Source organism: Ambystoma mexicanum, chromosome 12, assembly GCF_040938575.1.
Source record: "Ambystoma mexicanum isolate Mex_15411 chromosome 12, UKY_AmexF1_1, whole genome shotgun sequence".
Classification (NCBI taxonomy): Eukaryota; Metazoa; Chordata; class Amphibia; order Caudata; family Ambystomatidae; genus Ambystoma; species Ambystoma mexicanum.
In genome coordinates, this window is record NC_090936.1 from 110,806,931 (window position 1) to 110,831,810 (window position 24,880).

Below are 24,880 nucleotides of genomic sequence, written 5' to 3' on the forward strand. Positions count from 1 at the left end.
GTTTTAGCCATATTATAATAAAAATACAATGAATGACTTTAAACACTTGTAACAAACTCCTAAAATGTGTACCAAATGGAAAAGAAAAAAAGAACCACACGCAATCTTAACAAAACCAAACATAGGAGTTACATAAGAGTAATAAACAAAAATGCAAAAAAAGAAATGTCATCACGCCAGACAAATACATTATTAAATTCATCAAGTCACGATCTCAGTGTTATCTAGAATTAATCCCCCCCCACCACAAATCCAAGGCTTTTAAGAGGGCGAGAACTCAAAGTCAGAAAAGTTTAATTCCCAGTTGATATATCCCAGAAAATGTCCGAATTCAGCCACCTTATATCATGGACACATTTCTGGTATCTTGCCACTCTCAATGTCCAGGTGCCTGAGCATTTCAATAGTAAATGGTAAAGCGACTGATTTCTTTTTCATCACATTTATCACAGATAGCAGTTGGATATTCCTCTCGGTTTCTTATAGACAGGATTTCCAGCGTGGGGAACAGATTTAATCTAAACCTTAAGAAGTCTTATCTAATAACTGGATCAGATGATTTACTTAGATACCGGAGCAAAAATGACCTACATTTATCTGTGCGTGTATACAATGTTGATAACTTAGCCAGCCTCATACTGTCAATTGTCCGAATCCAATCCGTTTGTTTCAAACAAACTTTAACTTTGCCTGGATTTTGGATAAGGAGTTTTGTTGAACAATCCGAGTTAACCAAGATTTCCTGGCACTTTGAGCTAAGGTTGCTGAGGAAAGTATTCAAGTCTCTTTGCATTAACAGTGCCACTTCCTCATACAGCGATCCTTTCTGCGGATCCAAGATTAATCTCGGCATCGATATCCATTTCCACTTCATCGCCCTGAGAGAAATGAATCCCAATTCAAACCTTAGACTTACAAATGGGTACAACATTTGGCAGGTTCTAGAATCGTTTCCATAGTCTGGCCTTGATTTTATCCCAATCTATATTAACGGAAAGTGTGTTGGAGTCTAAGGGTAATAGGATAATGGGAACCACTTTACCCAAGTAGAACCTCACCAATGGTTCAATCAAGAACTTACAAAATTTTAGATGAATTCTTTTTATCTGTGACCCCACATGGAGGACCTGAAGGTCAATGGCTGCAAGAAGATGGCCCATAGTCGGGAAAGCTTTGATAGTCTCTGAGGTAACCTATTTGGGGGCAGCTATGTCAATTGGATGCTTCTCTAGGTCCCAGATGTATGATTTTATGGCCTTCTTTGGGTGTTTGAAGATCAGCACCTTAGACTCATTTTGTTTGATTTTTAGGTCATTGTATTTGGCGTATTCCGACAATGCAGACAATAAGCACTGCAACCCAACTTTTGAGTGGTCTAAAACAACTACATCATCAGCATACGCCAACCAGTTTGTTATAGTACCTCCAATTTTTGGGGCATCTAGTCCTTTGTCTTGCAGTCATAGAATCAGGTCAGACATGGAGAATAAGAAGAAAGGGAGCAATCAGACACCCCTGACGCACTCCTCGTTCAATCTTGATTGAACCCGACAATGCGCCTGCTCTCGATAGCCTGACTTGCATTGTTGAGTTTTGGTGGAGTTCGATCAATATGGAGAGCAGGTTGGGCAGAGCGCCCCAGGTGTTCAATTTTTTCCAAAGATTCTGTTGAAAGCATTGAACGCCTGTGACAAGTCTATTCAGGCACCGAAGAGGGGCACGCTGCCCTTCATGCGAGATTGCGCACTAAGGCAGCTAAGGACCAACCCATTAAGGAATGTTGAAAGACCCCTCAGAAATCCGGTTTGTTGTTTAGGGATGATACCTTTGGATTTGGCCCAGCTCTTCATCTCGCCCAGCATTAGACCCAGAAAACTTTTACTGTCTGTGTCTAAAAGGGAGATGGGACGATAGTTCGTGGCTGCTAGGCGGTCCTCCATTTTATATATTGGAATTACCACAGACTACCTCCAGGATTCTGGCATTTCCTTTGACACGATGATGTTATCGAAAAGACATTTTAAACACCTTTGCCCAAAGAACCAGATTCATTTTTAGGATTGTACTGCTCAATCCATTAGGCCCAACCGCTCTTTAGGTGGACGATTTCTTAAGAGTTCCAATCTACTCACCGGAAAGGGATAAGGACCTCACTTCAGTCTAGGGAACCGAAGCGTCTGACACTCCTGTGCTTGATCCAAACATGTTCCTGTAGTATTGCTTCCAGATTATCGCTGGATCGATTGTTCAGAGAGCCCACTAAAGCCCAAAAGTTTCTAGAGTTTCTGAAAGATAAGGCACTTAATATGCCAGCAAGATGGTGAAAAGATGTTAGGTGCCCATGTGACCGGATCCATTTCCTATACTTGTTTAGATCTCTAAGATGTTCATCAAGAACCTTTTTGTCAAAGGCCCCCCTTTTTTAATCTTGCTCTGTGTTGACGTTTAAGCCTCTTTTGTTCTTGAATTATGGGCATCATAAGAATGTTGGTGTGTCACATTTGGGCAGGGTTAGTTTGGGGACTTAAATCCCATAGGAAGGCGAGAAAACTAGTTGGCTCACAACGCAACGAGAGTTGATGATCTAACAGCTGTTTGACTCGTTAGTTCCGATTATTAGTGAGGGTCAAGCCCCCTCCATCAAATTTTATCAAACGATTACCAGCAGTTTATATGGATATATCACATGTATAGGTGCAGGAGAATAAACAACTTCCCCGGCCAGTGTAGCCATCAACATGTCGTGATCATCTCTGTTCCCATCAGCAATTTCCAATGTGAGGCATCTATCAAAGATTCTCCTGGTGACAAAAAAATAATCTAAAGTGAAAAGGACGCTCCCCAGTGCCAGGTAGGGGCACTCAATAGGTCTCCCACAAGGTTACCATTGAGCATCCAAAGATCTCCTTCCCCCGATACATTTTAACCAAACTTCACTGTTATTTGTTCCAAATTTGGTTTTGCCTGAAATCTTATCATTAGTTGACACACATTGGGAGTTCAAGTCTCCCGCTATTATAATTTCGTCTGAGTGAAAGAGATGAGAATTCAACTAGACAGTGACAAATCTTGCAGGAAAACTAGTAAATTGAAGACATGCGGATTCCAATACAGATTAACTACTATCCAACACAAGTCTGCCCGGCCCCCTTCTGTCCCAACTCTCACGCCCCGATTCTCTGTGGAGAGCAATTTGGAAAAACTGAAGACATTTTTACAGGCAACAAGACCACCACCCACAGGTCTTCTTCCCCTCCCAAGTGGAGAGCTAGCTGTTGAAATGTTGTGAACCCATCAAATCCCAAAACAGAGGTCAGCCACATTTCCTGGAGAAAAAAAAACAACTCAGATCCGAGTTCTGAACAGTCAAAAGTCTTCTGGGGTCCGATATAAAAAAAAAAAAAAGAGGAGAAGCCCCCGGTATTCCAAGAGAGTAAACTTAACTGCGTCCCTACTAGAGTCTATTGATGGAAGCCCATTTTAAGGAGGGCTTGGGAGATATCTCCAGTACTATCTCCCACATATTTGTGGAGATAGGAGCATCTCTGGCATCTCTGGCAGAACCATTTGGTGCAGTATTTAAACCAGGAGTGTATGTTTTCATTGATCGAAATTCTTGGCTCTGAGTGCATATTTTGGAGACCAGCAAGTCCCTCTGGTGCCAAGCCTCTTTCGACTCCAGGATTGACGATTGGCCCAATCTTGATTTTAGGACTAACTCAACCGTGTCAGTATTGGGACAGTGGGGAAAGCTCACCAGTTAAATGTCAGAGGAAGAGAAAAAGAGGAGGGATGGACTTCATTTCCAATAAGATAGTTGAACGGTTCAGAGGTGGTTTTCTGATCTCATTTGAAGTTGGCCTTGATAGAAAAACTTCAGCCCCGAGTCCTGTCCGAGGGGCTTTGAAACTAGTTGCTGCCGATCAGTTGCTTTACTCATGGGACATGGGTAAGGGCCCAAACCAACCGGTCAGGGCCCACTGTTTGCGACCCCCGTGCTCTTTTGGGGTGTAGGGATAATTTCAGGATTCACTGGAAGCTGTTGATTGACTCCACTTGGACAAAGTCTATAGAGTCCGGCAGTCCCAAGATTTCAGAAAGATTGGTGCAAGTTTCAACGTCGGTTTCATCGTTTTGGATTTTAGGGCCGCTTGCAAGAAGATGGGGGCTATTTCCTTGCGGGAATAATTGGATCCGTTTGGATAGCCACTGCAATTGTTACATTTGCCCCCTCCTCAGGTGGCACTTCCCCAAGTCGTTTATTTAAGCATTTCTGCCCTTTTTTTGCTTTTCTGGTGTTTGACGCCTGGGGGATCTCTGCGACAATATGGCACAGGCCCTCTTTTTAGATTTCTGATGAAACGATCTAATGTGCGATTCTTGTTTTAGTTTGCAGGTTTATTGACATCTGCGATTGGAGTTTCAATTGGGCTCTTCATCTTTTTCTTCCGCTTTTTTGTCTTCCTATTCAAAATAATTGTGGGCTGGGCCGCTTTCTCCGGTAGTGTAAAGTTTTAATTTTCATCGCCTCATCTGAGTCTATACAGGAGAATTCCATCTCGTCTAATTGTGCTAGGCAGAGAAACTCCTCCAATACGGAGGCTGAGAGGGGAGTGTCATTCATCTCATCCACCGGATTGATAATCTCTGGAGGCAAGAATCTAGCCCCAGATACTGCTTGCGGCAGGCGGTCGAGTTTCTCAGAGTGACCTAATCTCTCCCTTGAACACTACCCATTGTTCAGTTAAGTAATCCAGTTTGGATGATTGAGCTATGGATGATGAGTGCACTTCGCCTAGAATCTCAGACACCGACTCATTGAAAGCTGTTTATATTGCAACCATAGTGATATTGCTAATTTCCAGATCTTTCGAGATTTCCAGTAGGGTTCCTGACTGAGGTAGCACTTCAAGTTTTAGATTTTCAAATAAATACTTTTTCCGGTGAGCTCACTACAAAATTAAGGGCCATTATTGTAAGGGGAGGAGGTGGGGCAAGTTTGTTAGACTTGCTTTTACCAAAGAACTTCTTGCTCTCCCTGGAGACTTCGCAAGCCAATCTTTGGATCTGTTATTTTCCCACATTGTTGGTACGGCATTGAGTTCATAAAATGACTCAATCAAGGCTTGATTTTCCAAATCCAAAAGTTCATTGAGCAGGTCAATGTTATTTGAAGCCATTTCTTTTTGTTCACCAGGCAGTTGGGGGAATTGCGGTATCCTCATTAGAGATTCCTTGTTCGCATCATGGGACCCACTGAGCTTATTGGAAAGAGGCTTCCAATGTTGTTCTTCATTGCTGTCGTGGTTAAGGTGCAATTCAGATTAGCAGGTCACATATGGGGTGGTTTAGTGGGCTGGATTCTCCCGCTTCAAGCCTTGCGGGAGCCAGAGTACCAGCCAGCCCCAAACATGTGGGGCGTTGAAGGTCTGACGGGTAGACACTTTGAGGTGGAATGAAGACGCAACCCCCAGACTTGTAGCGTTTAAAAGGTGCCCTTCTCCACCAGATTACTGGTGTAACTTGATACAGTAACGTAGTTTAGAAGTGAGGCAGAGGTGCCAAGCTCCTGTGAAACACTGATCATTTTCGCCATGTGTGTTCGGGACAGATTCTCTGGATTTCCTACCTGGTCTCTTAGTATACGTTTGATTCCTGGATATCAATACTGTTATTAGATAAATTGCTTGTGTCTTTGATCTTGAAATTAGCTGGTCTTGTTGCCTAGCACCAGAAATTGAGCATGTGGGTCAAAGGTTATTCATCCGCAGTCCCCAACTTTACATGCTGATGATTGGTGGAACAGAGTTCTATACGAAGCGTAGCTTGTTTCCGGTGGTCAGAGATTAACAAAGATCCGGAACACTGAATGGTATCAGGGTTCAGCAGCCTGGGCGCTGTGAACACACATGCCCACCGTGCTCCACTGCTCAATGAGTCAAGAGCCACCCTACGAGACAGCAGAGAAGTTTGCAAGTCTGCAGAGTTGGCGTTGACTAATTTTGTAATTGGTGTCCTGTGGGAAATAGCCGCTGGTGATACTGTTTGTAACAAAGTATTTTGTGTACAAGGGATTGTAAGATTAGTTCGGCCCCTGGAAACACTTGAGGCACAAGAGAGTGAAGTTAGTCGTGGAGCTGTGAACGGTTTATGAAAGTGACGCAACACCTTTCAAGGAACTTGTAACAAGGTATTTGATAAACGTCAAAACAACAAGGATGGGGACAGTTAAGAGGGTGCATGCAGGCAATTACCTCTGGTTTGTTGTGTGCAAGTCCAGAAGAGTTCAGAATCCAAAGGCTCCGATTTGTCGCCCTGGAGCCCGGCCATGCACGGACTGCACAGACTGCTCTTTCGTGTCCTCACTGCCTATGGTTTCTTTCACTTGTACTTGCATTAGTGCGTCTCTTGCCTCTTCTTGGGGCCAATTGGCTTTCACCCTGCCAAGGGCTCTGGTTTCTCACCCCACCATGGTGTTTTACTGGGTCTCCACCCCCACCTCTCCTCCCAGGAACAGCCAAGTATCTTCAATGTCATGACAGCACTTCTCTGAGGAGGAGGTGGTCTCGTCGGCTAATAAGGGACCGCGACTTTGACTCCTCTCCAGCTCACGTTTCACAGGTTAATCAGTGCTGCGGATGGGTGCCAGATACCCCTCTCTAATTCGGGTGTTGCTTTTCAGTCTGCTCAGTGAAACCAGCCGACCAGACATTAGCAGTGCTCCGTGGGCTCTTTGTTGTTCAGCCCCAGGCACCTTCCTAGTCGGCGTGCTGCTTAGCTCTGCCCTCTGGGAGGCTGTTATTTCGCATAGCCCCCTTCACAGGACTTCCTCTTCCGGTTCTCCTCGATATAGTGCCTCCATAGTCTATAATTCAAGCTGATATAAGATTGGTTGTTCCGTTGATTCTGTGCTTCTCGTACTCTGTGTTCAATACAAGGGTCAGAAACCATGCCAGCCATCTCTGAAGGTTAATTAGTAACTACACTACTCCATCCCCATTGATAACCAAGGGGGTGCCACTTCAGGTGGTTACTTGCTTGCCCTGTTTCCTGGTGGGTGTTCTTGCCTAGCGTGCTCACCTCCCAGTCCAAAAGGATGTTGCTCCCTCTTGGGGAAAGGGGACGAATTTCCTGGATACATTCAGTAAAGTAACCTGTTCGAATGAATGCACATGGAAAAGGAAACGTTACTCACCGTAGTGACCTACTGTACCATTAGTCCATAGTCCCCTTTCCTCCATATTTGTGGGTTATACCGTCTGACGCGACTGAAGCCTTTTGTAGCGCCATACAAAGTGTTAGGTCCTATTTTTATGCGTGGGTCTGAGCGCATGCTTGGCCACAGGCTCTGCCTCCCAAAACCTCCTTCGGCCCTCGCACCACAGTCCTTTATGACCAGCATAGTTCAGTACAAATAAACTGAGGACATTTTAGGGGATGCAGGGAGGGCGTATGGTGGTAAGGGACTATGGATAAGGTTTCCTAAATTCTCTAGACCTGTCGAGGAGAACTTAAGGGCCCTCCTAACGTCCAAGGGAAGAATTCTCTCCGACTCAGAAGTTGGATTTGTAAAATTACCAGGAGACAAATCTCTAATTAATATGAAAATCAGAGACTATCTTGGGATGGAACGAAGAGTGTGTGCGTAACAACACCTTGTCTCGTAGAAAGGTTATGAAAGGGTTGGCCGGCGCTGGGGCCTGTATTTCATTTATCCTCCTGACTGATGTTAAGGCCACCAGGAATGCTGTCTTTGAAGACACCAGTTTGATATCTGCAGAAGCGGTTTAAACTGTTTGTGACACAAGGCTTGGGATAAGGTAGCTTGACCGCTGGAAACAACTGGACCTAGGGATTGGCCTTCAGGTACCATGCTATCAAGCTGAGCTATTATGGGAGGTGTGGCGAATCTTGACCCCATCCAGTAACTAAGTCCTGACATACTGGCAGAGATACTGGCGTCTGCCTCACCAGGTTGACCCTCATCGCAGGAGGATAGCTCAGGGGCAACAAGCTCGCCTTGGAAGTAAGACGACGCAGAGCAACACGTTCAATCCCCAGGTCAGCGCTTAGAAACCTCTGAGGATTAAGCGTGTTATAAATAACAAATTACAATTAAATTAATTTATGAAAGCACGCGTCCATCCTAGGGCATCTTGGCACTAAGCAAGGTACTTGCAACAGCTCAGACCTCCTATGATAATTTAGATGAAAAGAAACATCTCCAGTAGCTGGCGGAAAGATAAATGGTCAGCAGTTGCCCGAAGACTGATTGATTGGAAGAGAATTACAGCACCGAGCTGCAGCAACAGAAAACGCACACCCACCAACTCGTACCATTTCTATTCTACGGGTACGTCTCGCACATGACTTAAGAGAACAGAGTGGACTGTTGGGAACATAGGGGTGAAACTTGCACTGTAGGTACTCAGCACCCCAGCCATAGAAGGCACAATGCACATATATTTGAACTGCACCCTCTGGACCACAGGTAACCAATGCAACCGCCAGACAACCGGGGAGACAGACATACGATAAGGGGTACATTTCACCAGCCTAGCTACCGCATTCTGTAGTACTTGGAGGCAGTGGATCAGATAATGGCTGGGCTATGGAGAGAGAATTACAGTAGTCAAATACACTCTGCACCAGTACAGCCACCACTGGTGCATGAAACTGAGGGGAGAAACCCCAGAACTTTATGCAAACCTCAACTTGTAATGACCAGACTGACACACCAAGGCCACCTGGGCCTCCAAGGAGAGGGAGAATGAGAGTTTTACCCCCAAATCCTTCACAACGGAAACTGGCCTAGGACAGGGGCCAAAAGAGGAAGGACAAAAGGCAGAGGTCCTGAGAAGAGACAGAAGCAGGGACCACCATGATCTCGGTCATGTCCCCATTTAACTTCTGCCAATTGTGTCCCATCCAACACCCCACGTCCACCTAGCAACTCTGCAGCGGAAACACTGGATCAAGAAGGGAGAGATCAAGCCACAGAATAATCTGAGTGTCGTCAGCATACGAGCAGCATCGGAGGCCGTGGGAGCGGAGGAGCCTAACCAAAGGCTGGATGTAAGCATTAATTAGCGTAGGGAACAAAGACGATCCCTGGGGGACCCCACAGGACAGGGGAACAGACACCCAACAAAAAGGTGGGAGAGTTTGTGCCTAATGAGCAAGAAAAGCAGAGACCCAGGATAGAACCGGTCCAGTAATCCCACCCCGTGCAGGCAAACAAGCAGGATGGCCTGGTCGACAGGATCGAAGGGTGCCGAAAGATCTAATAGAACTAGGGCCCCCCATTCCACCCTGATCCGAGAGACGTGCCAGGTCATCCACCACCGAAACCAGCATCCTTTTGTTGCCCCGACTGGGACAGAAACCAGAATGGAAAGGATCGAAAAACACAGAAGATTCCAGAAAAGAGCTCAGAAGGGGAGAGATCAAGAAATCCAGAAGCTTCATAAAGAAAGTGTAATGAAATATGGCGGAAATTAGCATGACAGGCAGGATCCAAGAGAGGAATCCCCAGTGCATGTTTCAGCTGTGACGGAATGGACCCCGACTTGCACAAGTCACCCAAGGGGCAACAGACGGCATTATATCCTTATACAATGCCAAAGGAATAGGATCTAGGTCCGATTAATATTTAAGCTACAATCTCCTCAGCTGAAAACATAGGGAAGGTAGACCATGACCTCAGAGGAGGGCAGTCAGATGCAACTACAGGGGATCCCCCGCCTGGACCCAAGAGTGCAATCACATTGCGAATATTCGCAATTTTCTGAGAGAAAGACCCCCCTTTCAAGGCCATGGGGGGGATGGGGCAGGGGGGAGAAAGGCACATACAAGCTCAAATAGCTCATTATGGTGGTTAAGAGCAGCCTCCACTCTGCCAGAGTGGCATCTGCTCTTAGCAGCCACGACTGCATCATGAAATACAGCCGTGGCCCGACGCAAAACGGGCTCAATCCACCTGAAGGTAGGTGCCTGTCCATTTACGTTCAGCCTGCCAGAGAAGCTTGAACACACCAAAACATGGTTCAGATTGACGAGAATGCGGTCTAGATAGTCTGACGAGGCAAGGTCGTCAGCTGTTTCAGGGAATACCTTGGCCAAAGACGTCAGGTCCACCACTGGCAGGGCCTGGCACCCAGATATTATGGACTGAGACACAGTAGCTGCATCGACCGATCAACAGCTAAGTTTGCAAATTGGATAGCTGTCAGACACGTTTTACTCTTGCGGAGGAGGGAACACATTTTTACTCTTGAAATTGAATTTACTCTCCATTTCTAAAAATTGGGAGTAAAGTATGCTCACGCCAAAATTCTACCTGGAGCACCGAGTCCAACTCTACCATACATTTGTGGCTCTTAATTTATCAGCAACTATTGAAGGATATTTGCTTCTTGAAAGTTACTGGTACAGGGATAGATGAGAGAGAAAGGGAGAAAGGGAGAAAGGGATTCTACCCCGGTGTCTTCCAACTATCAAATGGATACAGGGGGTATCCACACTCACCGCCACCGGATTATCACAGGAGAGGCAGTCGCCTCTCAGAGGTTCTAGCCTTAAGTGCAAAAAGGAGGTTAAAGCTCCAGAAGGATCATCTCCTTCTTACTAAACTTTTGTCTAATAATCAAAACCTCAAAAGTGCTCTCAAGAAGGGGGTTAGTGTTGCAAGACCTCTTTTACCCTTGTCCACGCCTGCACAGCCTCATGCACCAGAGTTCTTTGATGCGAAACAAGGGGTGCATTTAAAGAATAAGGTACCTGTTAATTTAGAAGGCCACAATTTGAGGCATGCCCAGATGGTATCGCCTCACTTAATTTCAAAGGGAGGGACAGTCGGGAGATAAGCCTCCAGAAAGTCCCGACTGGGGGCTGGACATCCCCAAGGAACCAGACAGTGGTAGTATTATAAGAACCAGTTGCTGCTGAACATAGCGGCTTGTCTAAACCTTGAGGAATGTCTGTTCTGGCTTGCGTCGGTTGGTAAAAATCTCATTTGGCACCTACGTCAACCGTGCAGAAGCCCTTGCAAACAGCAGATAAAAGAAAGGAAAAGTCATCTCAAACGGCATCTGCCCAGCATGGGTCTCATCAGGGATGTCAGACAGACACTATTGAGCTTTCTCCTCTGATACTGGCGATGCAGGCGAAATCAGTCGTCTCTGCTCCTTGTCCTGAGGCAGAAATTCTAGCCAAAAGGTATTTTACCTCTCATCAAGTCTGCTGATTCATCGGACTCCATACCTCATAAGGCACTATGACACACAAAAAAAAAAAAATTAAATAAAATATATCAGAAATGGCGAAAATCATGGACCCCAAATTAAAGGAGCATTGCCTTGGACTCCAGAAACTTCATCATTACTAACGTTGAGAAGCTGGGTTGGTTTGAATCAAGAGAGGCCCTTAAGTACAGATTCCTAGCCTGGCTCAACCTAAAAGTGGCTCCCAACTGTGTTAGATCCCAGGACCTGAAGGTCCTCTGGAGAACTCAGATTGAGGACTGGTGCGGTTCAGATAACATTGACTGCATAGTGGTAGGGTATGGTTCTAGTAGCGTACCCCTGTTTTTACAGAGAATTACCAACTTAAAACATTTATCACCCCATTCCAAGTTAAATATTGTCTTGAATTGATCTCTCCCAATCACCCTGCTTTGCTTATTGCGATTGTATTCTGCTCTCCTTTTATATTTTGACATTGTATAATTCTGTGTTTGTTTTGTATGTGCCATCATGCCTCCGGGTCCACTGAGCGCAATATAAATAAATAAAAGAAAAGAGAAATGTGCGCAAAGGCGATCTCATCCATGCCTCTTGTCTTTTCCAATAAACATTCATGAGTGGAAATGCAGAACAATGTCTCCGGGTCCCATTGAGTTTTTTTTATTTTTTTTTATTTATTTATTTATTTATTTTTTTAAAAGGGGCGAGGGCTGTCTGCGTACTGGAATAAATGTTAAATCCACGCTTATTAAAGCATCTCAGTTGTCTGCTTCAATCAGCCCTTTTAGGAGACGTTTTCCCTCCTGTGGCAATTTTCCAGTTTCTAAATGATCCCTTGCAGCCAAAACCTTCCTTCCCTCCACAGGGCCACGGTTGGCTCCAAAGCATCCAGTTGCTGCTGCAGACTGGCAACACAAATCTTGGGGCCATGGGACCATTATCTATGCTGTAAAGCATGGAGTCACAACAGGTTCACTGGAGCTTCTCTGTCACCCCACAGTCAGCAACGGCTTTGAGATGAAGGATTCACATGCATTCTCCATGGCATACAAGGAACCCGACCAAAGTCTCTGAGCCCTGGTACAGACACGCGCGACAAGGGGCATGGCCGCTTCACGTGCAGAGGATTGGGGTGTCTCCACCCCAGAAAAGCTAGATGCACAAGTTAAACATCATTATTACTCATAGTCGACACTTATCACAGTCCTTACAACTCTTAAGCGAAAGGAAGGGCCATGCATATCTGCTTCTTTGTGGAAGGAACATCAGATAAAGGGAGGCGTTATACTCCCTTTCAGGAGTAGGATACACTGAAGGAAAAAAATAAAAAAAGTGGACTTCTGTTTATTCAATATCATGGAGCATACAGTACACTACACATACATAACCACTGAACATATTTTTCAGTTTTAACTTCTTTGACATTCTGTCTGGAAAGCAGGAGCCTTTTTGAAAGTACTGTGACAAGACAAGTGGACTAAGACTACTGGTTGTTTATTTTAGAACAAAGTCTAATTCCATTGGCCGACTCCCCATTTGATCAATGATGCAATCTAGGCCAATTCCCCGACTCTGTGAAACTTAATCCTAGCAATACCAATAACTTTGTGTCATCTCCATTTTTCAATTTATCCAAACTTTTTTGCTAAGCAACGATACACCACCACGTTGAAAGCACATGCACAATTTCGACTGAGAACCTTCAAAATATGAACCAGAATCAACATGCAAAGAAATATGTCTAACACAGGAAGGGAACAGGACTCGTCAATCAGAGAAGCCAACCATGGCACCTCAGAGCACGGAAGCTGCTGCTGTTCGCCCCAGCAGCACTAAATGCCTGCAACAAACAATTACAAGAAAACAAAAGAAATACGCACATGGCAGATGTCGGCTGCGATTAATTGCTATCTTGTAAGGGTGCAAAAGCCCTGGCTTCTTTTGATTTGTATTAAATAATACAAAGAAGCAGGTAATTCAATCTCTGAAAGGTTAATCTGAGGATCAAATGCCCCTTTCACAAGCTCCATGCCAAAAGCATAGTGTGTATGCTGCATCAGCATTCTAATTTGCAGTGCCTGTTCTACCAGTGTCACAGAGCCTGTTCAGAGGTCACAGGATCCCTCTGCACAGATGCAGTGAAAGCCAAGTCTCTACAGCACCAGGGCTGCATCTATGATTTGCGCTTATGTTCCAAAAACATAACTGAGGAACCGGTCATGGCAGTACAGGAAACTGTAAATATAAGCCACATCATAGTTAGGATAGGGTGGCTTGCATGTTTCAGTCATCCTAGTCACATTAAATTGCTATCACACCTGTCAGCACTGTGGGCCCAGTTCAGCTGTGGAAGGGCTATGTGCATTTGATCCAGACAAGGCTCCCCTGCACATTGACAGGACTCTAGCCCTGGAGGATTGCCTCTATGTTCCTTTGTAACAGCAGCTAACACCTTTTCAGCGGGGACAGCCAATCTACAGAAATCCAGTCTGGGAACAGGAATCAATAGGCACACCCATTCACAAAAAGTGTTAAGTCTCCCTCCAGGGTACTGTGTTTCTAAAGGTCTTCAATTTTATTGAGATGGGAAAAGGTGGGTTTGTGTAGCCAGGGAGAGGTCTGTACAGTTTGGGACAGATTATGCCAGTGTTTCTCACTGCCTCTCTGTCCCCTCCACTTCCTGTACTACAAAGCACACTGGGTGTGATGTCAGAAGAGCAAAGTCCACTCATTCCAAGAGCACGGATTGGACCCCCAAAGAAGGCTAGCTTTAGTCCAACCACCTGTGCACTTTTACCTGTAAACAGAGGGGTCTCACAGCACTTCTTTAAATCATCCTTTAAAGAATCCGGAGTGACGCTGAGTGTTGGCAGTGTTGGGAACTCTGCTTTGCTGCCTGTCTACCTCGTTGTGAAAGGAAGTCGTTTTTACCTTCAAAGACCCAGCACAGGCCGCGGAGTGACGCTGAGTGTTGGCAGTGTTGCCTGGAGCACCTGGGGAGCTGGGAGCTGCCACGGCCCCCGCCCACGCCTCTGTGCCGAACTCCGCTCGCTTTTTCTTCCTTGCAGCTCCAACCGTGTTTTGCGCCTGAACGCGTTTCTCAGGGCATTTATTTCCCCTATTTTTACTTTTCAACTTCTACGTGATCCCTACGACTTCTGTGATGAACACTTTAGACCCTGGTCCCTCGGGGATCAATTTGGACAATGTAGTGGTGTATCAAGGAGAGGAAGATGCCACTCATCCGCTCACACGGCGGCAACGACGCTTCCTGGCTGCAGGTGGCTGCGATCCCACTGACCCGCGCTTGGAACTAATGGTAAGTCGCTGCAAGTTCCGTAAAAAGAACTGTGCATCCTCTACCTCCATAGACTGAGAACTTTTTTGATTGTCAGGACAGCACCTTAGCTTCGTGTAGTACTGACCTACATCCACTAGCAACGCCAACTTCACCGTCTCTGACTACACTAAAAACATTACAAACAGAGCCCAATATAACCTACGCGGTGAAGGAGGGAGAGCCCGCTGTGGCTGATGATGCTCATGATACTCATAGGGCTTCTTTAGACTCTAACAGCTAACTGTGCATCTACAAACACACGATTGGATAACACAATGGTTAACGCAGAGAAAGGTAATGAACTGCTGTTTACTAAATCTCTCTCAAGCATGGCCGGAACGGTAATTGATTTCGACAAAGACGTACAGGAGATGAATATCGCCGTCGGTGATATCACCAGCGGAGGCATGACGAACTGTATAGACCCTACAGGTAGTGCTAGTGGCATGACTAGCGATGACTGTGAACTTAACGACAAACGACCTGCCGGATCTTTACACAACCCCAATAAAATCCTCCAGATGGTGGACAGAAAATCTGGCGAGATTGCGCTCCACAGTGAGTTCTCCAGAAAAACACCACTGATGGATGCTGCTCCTGGGGAAATAGTTCTGATAACACGGTCTAGTCCTGGTTCTGCTTCGGACTATCTGCCATACGGCAAGAGGAACTGCGACCGATGTAGCTTGAGGGTCCTAGCAGACAGGAGCCGTGTAGACTGCAGAACGGAAATATCATCGGCTGGATTCCGCAACCCCTTGGAACAAGCGAAACCATTGGAGGAATTCTCAACCTGTGAGGAGCATGTCTGCGGTCTCCCACCTGGCTCACTAAACCCTAATGGACTTCCTAAACCTTGGTTAAAACCAGTGACGAAAAGGAAACGTACAGAATCCATCAATGACGATTTTAGTGACCTTATTATAACATCACAAAAAAGGCTCACCGATGAAAGAGAGCTAGCTGGCTCTCTTTTCACTGGATTGGAAATTTACGGTCCACCGTCTGTAATAGATATACTGCCTGATACTCGATCTAAGAAAAAATCCAACTCACGTAAGAAAAAAATCTAGATTCTCTCGAATAAGTTCTCAGAAAAGTGACAAACAGAATAGCCAAATATTAAACATGGCAGAACTGATGGCTAAAGAAATTACGAGAGATCTAAATTCACTCATAATGGCTGCTCATACGATTTCGATGTCGCCATATATCAAACTGTACGAACAATTGAATGAGAATATTAAAGATCAAACCACTCTCATAGCCTTATTGAACTCGAAAATTATCAATGCGGATCAAGATCTAAATTGGATGAAACAAACTTGGACTGATGACCATCTAAGAGCTGATGCATATATTAAGACCATTGTGGATCAAACCAAAAATAGTGCGATGGATAAACGACTGTTCGCCGAAGTAGCTCGAGAAGCCATAACACTACTGCAACAACATAAATCAAATCCTGCTCTTAAATCAATGATACCTAAAGAGATTACAGACCAGAATGACGATAAAACACAGGATCCTACTGCGAACAATACAATAGACTATGAGACCCAAATTATGATCCTAGATACTAGCTTAAATGCAGAGATAATCACGCATGAGACGAGGTGTGAAAAAAAAGATGCTAATGCTCCTCCGAGGAAATGTACACAAAAATCAAAACGACCACGTGAAGCTGTCTTCTGCACAAATGAGAGAAAAAGAATCTGTAGCACCGAAAAAACGACTACGCTCACCAGACAACTAAAAGATGTTCCACAAAAGTGTGGTGAAGTAAACAACAAATCATACCTATCCCAAATGCAGGACATTCCCTCTGACAGAGATGAGGATTTAATGTCAGCAAATCCTATAGACAAGTGTATAACGGACGTGGCTGTCTCAACTTCTCAATCAGAACAAGGCGTCAAATGAACCCGAGACACAAGATCTCATGAACTCTATACTTGGGGTTGAAGGTTATGATGCGACAGTCTCTCCTGCAAAGCCAGATTCAATACAAAAAGAGATGTACCCAATATTTGAATTAAAAAAATCAGATGCAACACTAAATAATAAAGTTAGAGACAAGATGACTGAGAAAAAACCCATAAAGAAAAAACCAAGAAAAAAGCCAATGTAGATCGAGTGTACGATCATTCTTAAGGAACATCAAAGGGCTCTGCTCTACAATAAACACCAAACAACTAGATGAAAACGCCGCGAAGGCCAAGCCTTGTACAGTGAAAAATGCCATACCAGCTGAGCCACCAAATTTAAAAGACGCATCAAACGACCAACATGTTGGAATTGTGAGCATTTCTGAAGAACTTTTAGATCTTTCAACATATGAGCAAGATGATTGGATTGAAATTCCTGATTCAGGCATACCTGAAGATCGGCCCCCCTCAGACGCCTCAATCAACATCGACCTCAATATAAGGGAAATAAACCAAGTTTTCCCTAAAACGAAGATTCTTACAAAGCAGCCGGCTAGTAGAACTACTCCTCCTTCCAAACCTGGCTGCCCAGATCACGAGATACATGCATTTCAACAAAAAGATACTAACAGTGATTCTCTCAAACCCTCTGGCACAATCTTATCCACCGTAGCGGAAATCTCCTCTGAATGTATGACAATTGAGGCTAAAAGAGCGCTAACCTTGGCCACCAAGAAACTCTTACAATCTGAGATAAAGCATAGCTCGAGTAACTCGGACCTGTGGAAATATGAGCAAAACCTTGAGATCTTGGAGGCTAAAATGGCGCTAATGGATAAAGGATTAACTGAACCCATTCTGATAAGAGAAGCTGATCTTAAAGAAGGATCTCACCATAATTTTAAACCTTCTTCGGAACATTCTTCAAAAGCTCCATCATCGCTACAAAAGAGCCATTGGATTCCGCTAAAACCGACATATCTGGAAGTACAGCATAACGTACGAGCAACCGACGCCGATGGCCCCGATTATAGCCTACAAGCTCGAAGATCTAGGAAAATGGGAAAACACCTGCTGCGCTTAGAACGTATAATGAGAGAAAAAGATGACCTCCTCTTGAATAGGAATAATGTGATGAAGCTATTTCATCATATTCCACAACTAAGAACTGTGGCTTCTGATGACATCCTAATAGTAGAATTAGAGGATGAGAAAAATAATGACTGCGTGATCCTGCATATAGCTTCTAAAATCATCTGTGACTCACTTTTAAACGCTGGAACCATTTTGAACTCTATGGGGTTCGATATACATGAAATTCAGAATCCACAGAAGGCAGATCAACCGACGAACAAAGGATTGGTACGAATCTATAATCTTGAAACTGAGAATAAAAGTGCAACGTGTTGAAGAACTATACTCAAAAAACAAAATGTTCCTTCTAAATGTCACATCATTAATAAAACAAACTGCAGAAACAGGGTTAGTTGAAGTATCGACTGAGCAGAGATACTCCAAAATTAAGAAAGCAATCAACTCACAAAGGGAAGACATGGACTGGTCATGGGTTGCTAAAATTATAAACAACACAAAACATAGCTAATGCCCAAAGATCAAGGAGACTGGTAATATATGTATCGCTTCATGGAACACACGAGGACATTCACATCTTTTTGAAAATACATCCAATGAACTGATGGACATAGACTTGCTCTGTTTACAAGAGACTTGGCTACTGGAATCTCCAGTAGCAGACGGCTTTGAAATAGCATTCAACAGAGCAATTAAAGGGGAAAAAGGACGACCCATGTCAGGAATGTTAACACTCGTCAAAGTAAAAAGCGGTATGCGTATCCTATCTCACACTATTGTGTCACCATATATACAAGTGTGTAAAGTGAAACTACCGGAGAGATACGTGAACAAAAATAATGCACTAATACTGATTAATATATATTGGCAACACGCAACACCACCATTAGACAATTTCATGGAAACCATCTCAGAATTAATTTGTAATATCAAAAGGAACGAAAAAGATACAAACATCTTAGTATGTGGAGACCTAAACATAAATTGTCTGTCTATTATAAACGATCCCCTTGAAGAAAAAATAACTAAAAGGTAAACAGGCAGCCAGGCGATGGATGCAGGAGATGGAAGTTTGGAACTTACACTTGCTGAACGGCAATACGCCAGGGGACATTCCCGCCCATCTGACCTGGAGAAGACTTTCACAAAGCTCGACAATTGACTACATGTTCGTAGACGGAATTCTAAGAAGCGAGGTCTTGTCTCTCAAAATCATCGAAAAGAAGGTTAGCGACCATTGCTTAGTAAAGCTGTATTTGAAATCAAACGAATCGAGAAGATCAGTTGTCAAGGAAGTATTGACACTCGAAACAGGTCCTGGTCGTAATAGGCTAAGATTGAGTGAGAATAATATCATCTCACTAAGGAAATCACTTGAAAATACAACAAAAATGGAACAAATCGAGTATACAACTCTATTACAGATATACCGGGAGAAAAAACACACTAAGGCACGACCGGACTTCACACAGCTCCATGTATGGGATGCAGAAGTTAACAAAAAGAAAAAAAAATCTGAAAAAAGCATCGAGAATGTTCAAAAACAAGTCCAATACAAATAACCAAAGCATGATAAGACATCTGAAACAAACCTATAAGAACTGGCTAATCAGCCACAAACACATCATGTTACAGAGAGATGCCGAAAGTATGATGGAAGTACTTGCTAAAAGAAAGACTAGAGATTTTTGGGCCTTGCTGAATAATATATCAACACCCCAGGGAACCATCATGAAATCTATGATCTCTGAAGCTCAATGGATCAGACACTACGCAGAAACATTCAATAACAATCAACCCAATATAAGAATCTTGCCATCCTCAGAGCATGAGTGGTCAATTGAAATAAAAAAAGAGGAAATCTACAGAAACATTCTAAAATTAAGCACATCGAGAGCACCAGGACCAGATGGTCTAACAAATCAACACTTAAAACAACACCCAGAACTATGGGCAGACATCTGCTACTTATTATTCCGAACCATCCTCCAGATGAAACAAATACCTTCTTCCTGGCGGTGTGCCATTGTAGTACCAATCTTTAAAAAAGGTGATCGAACCGACCCCAAAAATTACCGGCCGATAGCTCTGCTCGATGTGGTTGGAAAAATGTTTGCCTCCCAACTCCAAAACCAACTATTACGTTGGATCCAGGATACCAAAAGATACGATCTTCGGCAAACTGGATTCGTGAAAGGAGTTGGTTGCGGGCCGAATCTAACAATACTGAACTTTCTGAAAATGGAAGCAATTCGACAAAATAGAAAGATCTACGTAGTGTCCGCCACTCTATGGCCAGAACTAGAAAATCAATACTGGAGGAGGGTTCTGCATTTACAGAAAGGAATCTCGAGTGCATGTGTGCGATATGAACTTAATCTAATATCCATGCATGCCCGAGTGTTATGGAACATGCTATCCATATATCGGAAAATCATCACAGTAGAATGTCTGCCTCAATTCAAGATCTTACAAAATGCTATGAAAGGCAACAAAGAAACTCTGCTATGTAAATGGGCAGCCGGGTGTAAAAAGCAATTAGAACTATTAGGAACTGATCAAGACACCCTGAGAAATAACCCGAATCATGTGAAGAAAAAGCTATGGGAACAGGATTGGTGCTCGACAGTTGATGATCGCAATCGTCACAAACTTATGGAAGATGCAGCTATAGAAGCCAAAGATCGAAAACAACTGCCTCAATACTTGATGAGATCAGCTAATGCAAGACATCGAATAAACTATATGAAATTTCGTATGAACTTAACACCAGAGTAAGCCGAGCAATAAGAACGAGGAATCTGAAAGCATTACTCAGGTGTCGTTTCTGTAATAAACATCAAGAAACCCTTAAACACCTAACACTGTACTGTGAGGCCCTGAAAAATCAGAGATCTATACACCTAGGACATATAGTGCAAAAATATGCCACCTTAAGTGGAGAGGATCTATGGCGAAAATTTCACAACCCATGCGAAAAAGACACTTTCGGGTTGACATACTTCGTGGAAATACTTGAAAACCTCCTAAAAGAGAACTAAATTAGAGAAAGAATCTAAAAAGTAATGGGTGCTTCAGAAGTGTTGAGATGAGAAGAAGAGGCGAAGCAAAGCCAGATAAAGGATTGGTAATGGAATAACAAATTATTGTAGCGAATAGAGTAATGAAAAAAAGAGAATAACCAGGTCGGGGAGAAGCAATAAGTTATGGAACGCTACACTCTGCTATGAAAAATGCATCGTAAAGACCCATCTCAGAAGCACCCTAGAGATAGATAGGGGAGGAACATTGTGTATAATTTTGCTTTTTCAAAAAGTTTGTACAAACTAAATGAAAAAATTAAAAATAAATAAATAAATAAATAAATCAATCATCCTTTGCCAGAATCGAAATGAAGATTGGATGAGCAGGAGGTAAATGCAGCTCCTCGGAATCCAGCATTATCCAGGAGCTATCACTGGGGAACAAGAAGCTAGAGCATAGCGTGCCACAAATCTAACTTCTACATAAGATGCAAACATAATTTGTGTCCATTATTTATGACCCAATATTCTTTAAAATGACATAAAGCTGTGTCCTAATGTTGATTTATAGATGGTCCCAAACACACAGAGTTAAAATGTACATAGGTGTGTTTGTTTGGCATCAGTTGGTGTCAACTAACCAGGCTTAACTAGGCTAAAAGCAGGAGCTAAATAGCTCCCATCTCCCCTCAATTTTGAGTGCTGCCTTTGGACTCTAATCCTGAAAGAAGATTCTGTTGTGTCCTGCTGGGAGAGCAGTCCTTTCCAGAGTCCCCCAGTTGTGGGGTTAAGACAGATGTTCAACGGCCGAGACAAGCTCAGTCTCATCCCTAGAGACCTTTGGGGGTGAACTCTGCTGCTGGACCAAGAACGCATCTCTGCCAACCACCCTATTGCCTAGTACCTTGGTGTGTTGCAGGATGCCTGAAGGAGTATGCCAGCCCTAGAAAATACCAACGTTGGTCATCGAGACCCCAGAGCGGGAATGCCAGCCCCTGGAAGCCAGAACAGCAGAGATTTTTTTTTTGTACATCAACCCACCGCAAGCTGTGAATCAAGCATGTTCCGAGACCAAATTAACTATCAGGACCCTTTGATGAGGGCTTTGGCGTTCATTGTTCTGCAAACCACTACATGCCTGTTCGACTCAGTTCTCTGCCACACTACGGTAGCTGAAGCGCGTTGTTGCATTGGCTCGAACCAACAAAGTAGCGCTAGACTCCCTGTCCAAAAGGACCGGACTATTCATCGCTTCACCTGTAAAATAGACCCACCATAGTGTGTCCCGATCCACGACCTCCAAGCACCTGCATAGAATCCGCTTGCCTGCGCACCTAGGAACCAGATGGACAGCCGTCGATCCTCAACCACAGAACCAAACCTGGTGACTGTCCGATCCACACAGTTCGAGTAAACTATTTGAGACTGCAGCTAACTGCCATACGACACCAGCTTGCCACTGGACCACCGCATCTTTAAACCAAAGAGCAACAGTAATCGATGCCGTCGAGCCAGAAGACTGTTGCAAAGGTATTATTGACTAACATCAGCCTCCACCAATCCCCTGGTCCATCTTTGGACCCTAGGGACTGGATAGATAATTTTAATTCCTTTAGTAACCTCAACAACATATACTTTTAACAAGGTGGTTTTTTATTGCCTCCCTTCCCCAGTCTCATACCCACAGTGCTGCGTCTATTGTGTCTTTGCATGTTCTGTGTTTTTTTCTACAAGGGTGGGTTTTGACAGTGCTTTACACTTTGCGGTTTGGGTTGCTACTGAACCACCTTCACTGCCCTCTTTATAGCCTTCCCTTAGTCCAAATTACCACAAGAGACAAGGAACTCTCTTAACTGTGTGTTTTACCTTTAGGATTGAGTTGGCTCTTGGTTGGTAGTAGTGTGAGGGCAGAGTGTGCACCTTGTACTCCTGCAGGGCAGAAGCCACTTCATCACACTGACGTCTCACGATAAACTCACAGCCCAGCCATTCATCGAGCAGAAGGACGAGGCACGCAGGCACGCATTTTTGTATGGCGATAACATTCAAGGGAATTATTTGTCACACAAGTGGGATTTTCTACCAGCGTCTGTGTTCTTTGAAAATGCGAGCAAGTCGTGTTTTATGTCTCTTCTCAGAGATGGTTCGCCCATTGTTGGTCGACCACCATCTGGGTAAGTAAGACACCAGCTTTTTACTAAGCAGCCAGAATGGACATCATAGTTTTTTTGTTTCATGTTCCATCATTGCAATAATTTCAGTGCCCGTCTCATTACTTCCATGTCTTCCACACCCTCTGTATTTTAAAAAATTGCATACATAATACTGCTGCCACGATGGCAACCACAAGCTCCATAATACAACAGCGCAATTGCACACCGCTTTTATTTGTATGTGGAATGAGGCGCGGCACCAGAGGGGTAGTAGTGGTATGTGATTGTGAGGGGGCAGTAGAAGAAACGGTTAAGACCAAGGTGCCCAGACCATCTACGGGAGTAAATAACCACGTATTCAGAGGAGTTAAGTTATATGTGGAGGTGGAGGGAGAACGTATCATCGGTAGGGTATAATGATTTAATGATTCAGCGCTTTGAAATTGTCCCCCTCAAGTTACTGCAAGTAGCAACGGAAAAGAATACTAGCGCTGCCCTGAATGGTCGGGCAGCATGAGCAGAGTGAAGAGGTCGCTGGTTGACAAAGTGTGGCGAGCTCGGCTATAGGCTGCCAGACATGCAGTATGGGACGCATTTAGACAGGTTTGGGGGGGGGGGGGGGAGGCCTGTAAGGGAGTCAACCATGAAGACGGGGTCTTCGGTATCTATGCGGAAGCGGTGCACGTACACCCATGCACAGGTGCTTGGAGTATCGCACGCTGATCGCGCCGTCGCAGATCGAGGAGCCTTACCTTAAGGATACCTCCGTCTTGTTTCGGGGTGATGTCCGCCCCCTCCACGGAAAAGGTCTGCTGAGCCTCAGCCTTCATCTCCTCGGCTGTCATGGTCCACAGCGCCGCGCTAATGTCGCTCTGTGTGTGAGTCTCACCTCGCGCTCCACTCCCCGGGTAATGCTGTGGCGCACTCCACCCACTGGCCTCGCCGCCGTCCACTTCCGGGCGACACGCCCACCAATAGGATCCCTCCCCTGTTGCAGCGCAGCAGCGGCAGATGCACGAATGCTGTTCCTGTTCTCATAGGAGTTTTCGTACGGATCGATCTAAACGGTTCTGATGTAGGTCGGCGGTTCTTTCGCCGCTCACCAGCGGATCTTACGCCATGTCAGTTCGACTTTGCTACTGCAGCTGAGCTTTAGCTTGCGTTCTAATGCGTCACTGGCCGCCGAATGGCTGCGACGAAGCCCAGCAATTTTATGAAATAATGCCAAGAAGTCGGAACGCAGCTCATCTCAACAAGCCCTTGAACTATCCAGTACTAATTAGAAGGTTTTAATGTAGCTTAACCAAAAGGTTGGAAGTGCTTGGACAAAAAGATCAGATTCAATCCAGTGTTAGCCGGAGTTTTAACAGCTCTGGCTGAAATAGCATAAAGCGGTTCAGTGCAGACATTTGGAAGAACGTCAGGAAGGTCCTAACAGTTTAGAGAAGTGGCTTAAAGGTCAGTGGGTAGGTACAGGCTGCAGGGACATTCCCCTTGTTTCGGAGAAGGAGAAACACAAACCGTCGTACTGCGCGAGCCTGTTTTTTTTCCTGCAGGTTTCCTCTGCCTTGCTACTGTGGGAGGGGCGCGGAAGTTTCCAGACATTTCCAGAGGAGGATAGATAATTGCAAAGGCGGGGGAAACTAGCAGAAAGAGTGCTGCTGCTGCATACCTACCAAGATGGAAACAAACAGGACGGGGAGGTTCCATTCAGTCTCTTGACACACATGTTAGATGTAAACATTGCATCTTCGATAGTCCTAAATGCTTTACATTGAACTCATTCACCACCCTATTTTACTAACCCATGAACTGAAGCAAAACAGAAGTCGCTTTAGTGTAAAGAATTGTACCTGACGTGTTAGTAACGCCATAAATATATGTGAAGTACCTATTTTCTAGTAAACTTGCAATTTTAATAAACATGGAGGCAACAATTTCCATTAACGTTCTTTACTGAACTGCCAGCAGCATAGAATCAATGAATTAAAAATGTACAACTGAAAAATGTGACAACAGCCAGCTCAAACTCGGGTACTTCCAGGGCAGGAATTGAGTCGGAAAAAGACGGAGCTACACTCCGACAAGAATTTTATGTTAG

The 24,880-nt window shown here is 44.5% G+C and overlaps 1 protein-coding gene across 1 annotated transcript in view; it reads right to left on the bottom strand.

Moving 5' to 3' along the window:
• The window catches only part of FKBP4 (FKBP prolyl isomerase 4), a 770,108-nt gene extending 745,732 nt beyond the window's left edge, over window positions 1-24,376 (bottom strand). The window contains exon 1 of the mRNA XM_069628122.1: window positions 23,532-24,376. Within this exon, the coding sequence (XP_069484223.1) occupies window positions 23,532-23,624 (93 nt within the window). The 5' untranslated portion in view covers window positions 23,625-24,376. The remainder of the gene's footprint in view (window positions 1-23,531) is intronic.
• Window positions 24,377-24,880: the final 504 nt, after the last annotated feature.